At 36.8% G+C, this 10,348-nt stretch overlaps 2 protein-coding genes across 4 annotated transcripts; both read left to right on the top strand.

Annotated features, from left to right (window-relative positions):
* Nucleotides 1–4,920: 4,920 nt before the first annotated feature.
* On the top strand, nt 4,921–5,897 carry LOC139841716 (uncharacterized). Its single transcript, XM_071831921.1, has 2 exons — nt 4,921–5,371; nt 5,893–5,897. The coding sequence occupies exons 1-2, from the start codon at nt 4,921–4,923 to the stop codon at nt 5,895–5,897; spliced, it is 456 nt and encodes a 151-aa protein (XP_071688022.1).
* Nucleotides 5,898–6,573: 676 nt separating this feature from the next.
* LOC139904581 (2-oxoisovalerate dehydrogenase subunit alpha 2, mitochondrial-like) lies at nt 6,574–10,013 on the top strand. Of its 3 annotated transcripts, XM_071886497.1 has the most exons (9): nt 6,575–6,871; nt 7,838–8,002; nt 8,096–8,278; nt 8,378–8,535; nt 8,635–8,734; nt 8,807–8,918; nt 9,004–9,143; nt 9,249–9,434; nt 9,767–10,013. In XM_071886497.1, the coding sequence occupies exons 1-9, from the start codon at nt 6,641–6,643 to the stop codon at nt 9,932–9,934; spliced, it is 1,443 nt and encodes a 480-aa protein (XP_071742598.1). In that variant the 5' UTR covers nt 6,575–6,640; the 3' UTR covers nt 9,935–10,013. The 3 variants fall into 3 exon arrangements, with proteins under 3 accessions (XP_071742597.1, XP_071742599.1, XP_071742598.1); XM_071886496.1 differs by having other exon boundaries at nt 6,574–6,871; nt 8,635–8,918; XM_071886498.1 differs by lacking the exon at nt 7,838–8,002 and having other exon boundaries at nt 6,574–6,871; nt 8,635–8,918.
* Nucleotides 10,014–10,348: the final 335 nt, after the last annotated feature.

The raw sequence follows: 10,348 nt of genomic DNA on the forward strand, positions 1-10,348 counted from the left end.
TATAATCGGCGAAATCATTAACCTCAATCTCATCGAACAATTCCGAACCCTCTGCTCAGCGGAAGGTTTAACGGAGTTTAATATCAAATATCTAGGAGGCCTAGATATCTGCCTCTCCTTTGACAATGAGGATACAGTAAATAACATACTCAATTCGAAAAATCATGTAGTCAAACAGTGGCTCAAGAATGTGAGTAAACTCAAGGACAAATGCTTCCAATCATTCAGACTTTCTTGGTTATGCATAAAGAGGTCCCGATCTCATGTTGGTCAGAGAAGAATTTCAAAAAAATAGCAGAATGGTATGGCCCTGTATACGATTTCCAAAATTGTAATTTTACAGGCAATCAAAATCTGGTAATGGGTAAAGTCTTGGTCAAGCTATGGGGTCACAAATTGGTAAACACAATTGCAGAAGTAACTATAGCCAGAGGCAAGGTTTTTTATGTTCAAATAATTGAGGACTCCGGTTGTATTGTGGAGATCGACATGGAAGAACACTCTGACGAGGAAACTCAAAGTGACACGAGCAGCAAATCGAGCTTTCAATCGAAATATGCACAATCAGATTCAGAAAACGACGATGAGGACAAGCAAATTCCGGCAACCGAGAATCGGAAAAACAACGGAGAAGGTAGTCACTCCAAAAGGCACGTCAGCCTGCAATTTCGATAACACCGCCGACCTTGGAAAATCCACATCAAACGGAAACAAATCATTTAATGATAGCATTGAAAATTCAACCATGGGAGATAACGAGAGTATCGGTAATTACCAAAAAGTAGGTGACTCAAATACAGAGACAAGTGAAATCGACGGTTCACCTAACGAAAATCTTGTAAACCTAAATGATGATTATGTTGTATCTGGCACATCACCTAACAAATCTGATTCCCCCAAAGCCAACTGGACCCCCAAGACAAAAATACCGGCCCAATCTAATCCTATAACCTCCAGCCCATTAAACGAAGCTACGCTAAGCCCATGTATTCCTAACCCGACCCCAGCAGATAACTCCAACAGCCCGATCTTCAATGACCCAATAGGTTTTGCAAATCATTGTTTTGATCCAACTTTAACCCCAAGTGAAATTAACTACCCACCTGCAAGTGAAAATTTCCAGAACGACACTCCTTCGATTGCCAACACAGACCCCCAACCTCCCATTCCTAGTAAAACCCTCGATAAAAAATCATCCCAACATACTGAATCCTTGAGAAAAAGAAAAATGGAATACCCGAACAAGAAACGTAAAACATATCAAGATAGAGCACCCTCCAATTCCATATCCTCCGGTAATACTTGGGCAAACATCAGAAAGTGGAGCTCCTCATCAAAAATCTTGAATGCTAAAGCCAAAGCGAGAATTCCCAAGGTCAAACGCAAAAATAAAGGAAGTAAGTCCACCTCCAATTCATTCGGTAGCAAACGGCCAAAAAGATCTAGCAGAACAAACACAAAGTAGCTGCTTTCGGATGATTCACTGAGCTACAACCAGGTGGGATCAATTCTCGGACTATCCAGGAGACCTCATATCCAGTAAGGGAGGTATCCTTTTTTTCGTGTCTAATTTAATTAATGTTTCCAATGAAGATGCTTTCACTTAACATTAGAGGCTTAGGAAAAGATGATAAAATTAAACTAAACTGGTTCAAAAATTTAATCGCTCGAGAAAACTCCTCTGTCATTGCTGTGCAAGAAACTAAATGTAGAAAATTCCCTGAAAATTGGATTGAGAAAATATGGGGTAATGAACAAACATTCGGTAGCAAACCGCCAAAAAGATCTAGGAGAACAAACACAAAGCAGCTGCTTTCGGATGATTCACTGAGCTACAACCAGGTGGGATCAATTCTCGGACTATCCAGGAAACCTCATATCCAGTAAGGGAGGTATCCTTTTTTTGTGTCTAATTTAATTAATGTTTCCAATGAAGATGCTTTCACGTAACATTAGAGGCTTAGGAAAAGATGATAAAATTAAACTAAACTGGTTCAAAAATTTAATCGCTCGAGAAAACCCCTCTGTCATTGCTGTGCAAGAAACTAAATGTAGAAAATTCCCTGAAAATTGGATTGAGAAAATATGGGGTAATGAAGGGTATAATTACGCTGTTAAGGATTCAATAGGAAATTCGGGAGGGATTCTTACTGTATGGGACCCTAATCTATTTATTGCTAACTGTATTGTTGAACGAGACTCCTTTATTGCGATAAAAGGAGTATGAAAAAATGCAGGTACAGAGCTCATAATCGTCAATGTCTATGGCCCTCACACGGATGATGCAAAAAAGAAAATGTGGGATGACCTTCGTGATGTTATGAATTACGACAACGCTATGTGGGTTCTACTAGGAGACTTCAATGAGGTTCGGTCCAAATCAAAAAGAAAAAACACAAATTTCCTTGAACACCGTGCCAAACGCTTCAATAGCTTCATTACAGACAACAACCTAATTGATATCCCCCTCGGGGGAAGAACCTACACGAGGATTAGTACGAATGGGTCGGAATTCAGTAAACTAGACAGATTCTTGGTTTCTGAAAATTTTCTTCAACAATGGCCAAATGTTCACACAATGGTTCTTAACAAAAAACACACGGATCACTGTCCGATATTGCTTAAAGAAGGAAACGTCGACTTTGGTCCTAAATCCACCAAAGTTTTTGATGAATGGCTACATCACAAAGAAGCACCTGAGGTAATTAAAGCGGCATGGTTGATGGATGTTAAGAGTAAAAACCTCAACTGTATTTTTCGAGACAAATTGAAAAACGTCAAAATCGAGCTTCGTAAATGGTACTCAACCTCCCCCGGGAAATTAAAAGCTGAAATTGAAGATTTAACGGAGGTGGTCAACAACTGGGAAATTAAGGCAGAATCGGCTGACCTAAATGAATCTCAACTGGAAGATTGGATGACTTCTCGAGACAAACTACTCAAATTGGAAAAAGCTCAGATTGAAATGTTAAAGCAAAAAGCCCGCTTCAAATGGGCCTTAGAAGGGGACGAGAACTCCAAATTCTTTCATACCGTGATACGTAGAAGGCAGCAAAAAAATAATATCCATGGTGTGAACATCGCAGGTATATGGTCAACGAAACCCGAGGATATAAAGAATGAAGCCCTCGCACACTTTGCATCACTTTTCGAAAAATTGAATGCCGAGGCTCTAGAACTTAATGACTGGGATTGGCCGTGTTTGAACAGTAACATGGTCGAAAAATTAGAAGCACGCTTTAGTGAAAACGAAATTCTTCAAGCTATCAAAAGTTGTGGCAGAAACAAGGCCCCCGGCCCGGATGGTTTCAACATTCTCTTCTACACCAAATATTGGGACATCATTAAAGAGGATCTCGTGAATGCTTTGAATTGGTTTTGGGAAAATGAAAGGATCTCTAACGGATGCAGCGCCTCTTTCATCACGCTTATTCCAAAGGTAAAGGACCCGTTAAATTTTTCAAATTACCGCCCTATTAGTCTCATTGGTAGCTACTATAAGGTTCTATCTAAATTACTTGCCAATAGGATTAGGGTGGTAATTCCATGGTTAATTGGAAAAGAGCAAAGTGCCTTTATAAGTGATAGATACATCTTTGATGGCATCCTAATTGCTCTCGAAACCGTCGAGGAACTAAAAACCAAAAAAGTTTTATTTTTAAGGTCGATTTTGAAAAAGCCTTTGATTGTTTAGATTGGGATTTTTTATTCAAATTAATGGGTTTTATGGGGTTTGGGTCTAAATGGATCAATTGGATTCGAGCTTGTCTAACATCCATCTCTATTTCGGTACTTATAAATGGTTCCCCGACTAACCAGTTCTTCCCTAAGAGAGGTGTTAGACAAGGAGACCCTCTCTCCCCTTTTTTGTTTATTATTGCGAGCGAAGGCCTAAACTATCTACTTAAACTTGCCATTGATAAAAACATTATAAATGGAGTAGAAGTAGGAAAAGATAAGATCGTTGTGTCTCATTTACAATATGCCGACGATACGATCATCTTTGGCAAATGGAATAAAGCGGAAGTAAGAAACATTTTGAAAATTCTAAAATGCTTCGAAAATCTCTCGGGCCTCAAAATCAATTTGAGCAAAAGTTGTGTGTACGGTATTGGGATCACAAAGGAGGAATCTAATTCACTTGCATCTTGTTTTGGGTGTATGGAAGGATCTTTCCCTTTCAATTACCTAGGGTTACACATTGGTGCAAATCTTAAGCTTTACAAAAATTGGCTCCCCGTTATCGAAAAATTCAAAAAAAGGCTCTCCACTTGGAAAGCTAAATCCTTATCCTACGTTGGCCGATTAACCCTCATTAAAGCGGTTCTAAATAGTCTCCCTTTATATTATTTTTCACTTTTTAAGGCTCCCGCTCGTGTTATCAAGGAACTTGAAGGTTTGCATCATGATTTTTTTTGGGGAGGGTCTCTTGACAACAAGAAAATGGCTTGGGTAAATTGGGATTTAATCTCCCTACCTTACGAATCCGGTGGCCTCAATGTTGGTTTACTTAAGTTGAAAAATCTTACTCTCCTAATAAAATGGTGGTGGCGTTTTTTAACTCTAAAAAACTCTCTTTGGGTAAATGTAATTAAAAGCATTTATGGACCTCATGGTGGGTTAGGTTGCTTCTCACCATCTTCGAGTTCAAATCTTAAAAAAATTTCGGGCCGAACTTGGTGTTATATCTTAGAGATTGAACACACCCTAAACAAGTTAGGGTGTGATATTGCTAATGCTTTTGTTAAAGTTGTAGGCACAGGTACCGACACGAGTTTTTGGGATGAAATTTGGTGTGGAAACTTGGCACTCAAACTCAAATACCCGAGGCTCCACATGCTCGAACTCAACAAAACTGCTACCGTAGCTGATCGACTTTCATGGGCTGATACATGACCTAAATTTTCCTGGGATTGGGCCATGGAACCTAGGTGGAGGTCCTCCACTGATCTCGAAAATCTGGAACAGGATTTACGCAGTCTTCCCCTCCCTTCAAACAATCCGGATACGTGGACTTGGAAACACGAGAAGAATGGAAAATACTCTTCTTCATCACTCGCGAAGATGTCAACAGATGCTAGAATGGTAAATATACCGTTACCCGATCCAACGTTGCTCAATACTTTAATCCCACAAAAGGTAGGAATTTTTATGTGGCGTGTACAGAAAAACAGGCTCCCGGTTAGAATTGAACTAGACAATAAGGGCATTGATCTACACACCGTTCTTTGCCCGTTCTGCAACAATGAACCCGAAAGTATCCAACATGCCCTCTTCTCTTGCAAAACGGCTGCTGACATTTGGGAAAAGGTTCGCTTGTGGTGGCGTCTTGATAAACTCCCTTTCGTGAGCTACTCTGACCTTGCTTCAGGTTCCTTGCCCCACATCAAATCCAACACGGGTACCCTAATTTGGCAAGCCGTGGTTTGGGTAGCATCCTATTTTATTTGGAAAAATCGCAACGACCATGTTTTCGGGAACAATGCTTCAAGTGTTCCCAAATTAATTTCGAACATCCAATCTAAAAGTTTCGAGTGGATTAACTGTCGAGGTAGAAATATCGAATTTGAATGGCTTTCTTGGATCTCCTATCCCTCTTCTTGCGTGCTTAACTTTAAACCAAAGGATGGAATAGGCTAACAAGTAGGTTTTTTTCCTCTCTTATTTTAAGACCGAAGCTATGTCACGGGCTAAGTGAGTGGGGGCTGAATCGCTTTGTCGCCGAATTATCGGTACTGTAATTCACGCCTTCATTCGGCTTGATTCTCAAGTTGTTCCAACATAGTTTAGGCTTTAGAGTAAGAGTGTTTTTCCTACTTAAGTCGAGGTTTATTCTTGTATACTTGTCGAGTTATTTTGTTCGAGTGTTTCTGTTGTTTCTTGGTTGTATAGGGTAATGTTGTATCCTTCCTTCTTGTATGTTTTCTATAGTTCATAAAAATTTCTTGCTGATCTTTCAAAAAAAAAAAAAAAAAAAAAAAAAAAAAAAAAAAATGTAATATCATCAAATAATATCGATTTAAATCCTATTATGTTCGTTAACATTTCAAACCTAGTTCAAGTAGTAGAAGAAATCACCACTTGTTATTGTTGAAAATCATACATAAGCATGATAATCTTAATTAGTTAATTTAACTTAATTTTAAGTTAATCAGCCTATTAATAAGCTAGCTTCATCTCCAATTAATCTACCGGATACATTGTCTCAAATGAATTAATCACAATTGATTTCTATAGATTTCTTAATCGAATGTCATTTCGACCACCATAAAACTATACAGTTAGTAAATTTTTAATTCTTAAAAGTACAAACACCTAAACCTCCTAGTTCTTTAGGTTTCACCACACTCCATTTGATCAAATACTCCGTATAGATTTTGTTTGGAGGTGTCAACCCCCATAGGAATTATCGGATTATTTTTTACAGTATCTATCAATATCATTTTCACATGTACCATAAATTAGCTACTCTTGTATTATTTATTCTTATCTATTGTAAAAGGTTGGTAATCGCTACCCACAATAAATAACATTTCTTTTCCTTCTATAAATAAAACTCAATTATTACAAAAAATAAATAAATATGACCCATTTCTCCTCTTATCTCTGAAAGTTCTCTCTCTGTTTTTAATTATCACTCATGGCTTCATCATACTTATCGAAATCCAAACACATGATCATGCAAAGTTTAAAATCGAAAAAAGTTCTCATGTCAATCATCATGAGGCACACTTCTTTCGTTACTAATTCGCAGTTTTGTCGCCCTTTTCACATTCAGAATTATGCAGATTCTTCAGTTGCTTTATCACGTAGCTTTGGATCAATTTATTGCGAAAGACGCTTGCATACTGCAACTAGTGTTAGCAACAAGGTCCGTATTCGTTAATATGTTTATAATTTATTTACCTTTATGATCTGAATTGGGTCTATAATGTATGTGTTCTAAACTAAACTGGATAAAGTTCAGATCAAAGGAGTTTTGACTTTGTTTGTCAAAGTAGTTGTGGGTCAGGATCAAAATAAAGATAATTGCTGGTTGGTTATTAAAATGGCCTATTTTTAAAAAGATTAATTTGATAAAAGGAAACGTACACGTATGGTAGATCAATAAATTAATCCTTATTATTAACAGATGAGAATTTTAAGTTACATTAATTACTTGATAAAAAAATACAAATCTAAGCAGGAGCTTATACACTAACAATGAGGGGTCAAAAAATCCAATCAAAACATGAGTCCCAATGTGAATAAGGAGTTGCATTCGATTTGTTTAACTAATTATATATACTATATACTCGGTATATTATTATACACAAAGAATACAAAAGTTTAAGAATTGATAAAATAATAATAAATTCAATGAATAAACCGTAACGTCCGAATCTCAATTTGGTGGGATCAAGATTTGTACTTAACATAAATAGACCCTAAAATCATAGAAATTGCAAATTATCCTCCGTCACTGAAGCTCAGTACGGATTACTTAAAAAAAATGTCGCGTTTTAAAAATGTAAATTCTGTTCAAAATAAAGACTTGTTATTATATTCTGCTGATTTTGGGCCATTTTGACTGCTTGTGGAACTCGACACTCATAATTTACTTTGTTAATGTGCAATTGACACATACAACTGAATATAACTTTAGTATAAGGTTTTTCTGTTAGGCTACCTTGGGAATAGGAATATTTTTGCTCAGATGTATAGGATCCATACCTTTTCCCCGGCCACCCCAAAGTACGTCGCCGATGAGGTTTGAACCCGAGACCCCAAAATACAACTGCATAATAATAACTTCAATTAAAGTTACTTCTTGTTTATAAAATCTATATCGATGCAGTCGTCTACTGAAGCTCCTTCTCGTCAAGAACTAGATTTTCCAGGTGGAAAAGTCAAATTTACACCAAAACTGATATTCACATCAAGTTCTAATAATGAAAGGACTCGTTGTTATCGAGTGCTTGATGAAGACGGTCAGCTACTCATCGATAGTGATTCACTTAATGTAAAACATTTCACGTCAAATTTTATTTTACTTTTTATAGACACTGATGACTAATGATGCTAATATATGATCTTGTCACACTGGAACATAAAGATCACCAAAGAACTTGCTGTTAATATGTACACGAACATGGTAACACTGCAAGTTATGGATACTATCTTCTATGAGGCACAAAGACAAGGAAGAATTTCATTTTATTTAACCACAATTGGAGAGGAAGCAATTAACATTGCATCGGCAGCTGCTCTTAACATTAACGATTTTATCTTCCCTCAGGTTACTTTACTTCCCATAATCCCAGTTGCCTATTTTATAGAAAAATTTAAAGTTTTAAGTTTTTACCTAATAGATTAATGGTGGTTCTGATATGTGCAGTACAGGGAGCCTGGAGTTTTACTGTGGAGAGGATTTAGTTTACAAGAGTTTGCAAATCAGGTGTTTGGTAACAAATATGATTATGGTAAAGGAAGGCAAATGCCTATACATTACGGGTCGAAAAAGCTTAATTACATAACGGTTGCATCAACAGTTGCGTAAGATTTCGACTTCAGTTTCCATATGTCAAAATATTCATTTTCTTATAGATTCTTGGATTCATTTACATGACACAATACAATTTTGATATACCCCAGAACGCAGATTCCACACGCGGTTGGTGCTGCGTATTCCATGAAGATGGACAAACAATATTCTTGCACGGTCACTTACTTTGGCGATGGAGGCAGTAGTACAGTAAATTATAAACTTATTAACAATTTTATATTCGTCATTTTCTTGTTTATTTTATTAAAAACATTATTGCAGGGAGATTTTCATGCTGCCTTGAACTTTGCTGCGGTTATGGAGGCCCCGGTTATATTCTTCTGCAGAAACAATGGATGGGCCATTAGTACTCCAATTAATGATCAGCTTAGAAGTACTTATACTTCTCTTCAACATTCTTTTACACATTTTGGAGTCTAGCTGAAATGTTGACTTTTATTGCATTTGGTTAACTACAGGTGATGGTATTGTTGTAAGAGGCAAAGCTTACGGAGTACCGAGCATTCGTGTAGATGGTAATGATGCTCTTGCTGTGTATTCTGCTGTTAACGACGCACGCAAAATGGCTATTGAACAACAAACACCTGTTTTAATTGAGGTCTGATCCATATCATACTTCTCCAAGTACTTGCACATTATCATTGACTTTGACTTTGACTTAGACTTTTTGAAATTCAATATGTTGTAATGTATTAAATGATAGGCTCTCACATATAGAGCAGGACACCATTCGACATCAGATGACTCAACAAAGTATCGTCCTGTTGATGAAATAGAATGGTGGCGAGCTGATCAAAATCCTGTAACGAGATTCAGAAAATGGATCGAAACAAAAGGCTGGTGGAGTGATGAGACCGAATCAGAACATCGTAGCAACATAAGAAAACAGGTAAAGGTTTTGACTTTATGTTTGACTTTCTCAGTTTAAGTAAACTACCTACCATATGTGTTTCTATCCCAACACTTAAATTGTGATATGAAATTACTTCATATTAAATGTAATACTCCGTATTAAAAGTTAAACTACATAAAAATCTTAGCACAGTTGGCTACTTTATAGCTCTAGGGTGGCAACACCAACAACTGAATGTGGTTGTTCTGTACAGTGAGTGTACGGTGTACGACCCTTCAATGTTTACCTATACTTAAAAGTCAAATGTGTGCTCCTTGACTATAAACCAAAAGTCTAACTTGTAAAACTTGTTTTGTTTATATATATAGCTATCACAAGCAATTCAAGCTGCAGAGCGGGTAGAAAAACCTCCAGTCGCAGACATGTTCAACGACGTATATGATGTCCCCCCAAAAAACCTTTCCGAGCAGGAGGCTCTTCTAAGAAAAACTATTAAAAAACACATACATGAATATCAATCTGACGTTCCAATGTAAAGCGATATCTAATGGATGAATGAATTTTACTAATTTTATAATCCCAATAAATTAAAAATGATTCATCTATACCATTTTACATAGTCATGTCTTTCCAATTGTACTACTCATTTGTGACTTTAATCTCATACAATGACTAGTTTAACCAGTAAACTTAAGGCAAATGCTAAAATTACAAAAAACTTTACAAATGAATTTTATACAAAATGACATGGCATAACATGTCAACCAATCACATGTATTTTTGTATTCTCCCACATGATTCTCTCTCATGATTTGATTGGTCCATCTAATTTTTAAGTAAAATTTTGTAAGATTTTGTAATTGTTGTGTTGCTCTAAACTAAACGGTAGATTATGGACTAATGGTCTAAAAGTATACTCACCCTACGTGGGTAGACTGAACTAGTAAAAT

This window comes from Rutidosis leptorrhynchoides, chromosome 4 (genome assembly GCF_046630445.1).
Source record: "Rutidosis leptorrhynchoides isolate AG116_Rl617_1_P2 chromosome 4, CSIRO_AGI_Rlap_v1, whole genome shotgun sequence".
Lineage (NCBI taxonomy): Eukaryota > Viridiplantae > Streptophyta > Magnoliopsida > Asterales > Asteraceae > Rutidosis > Rutidosis leptorrhynchoides.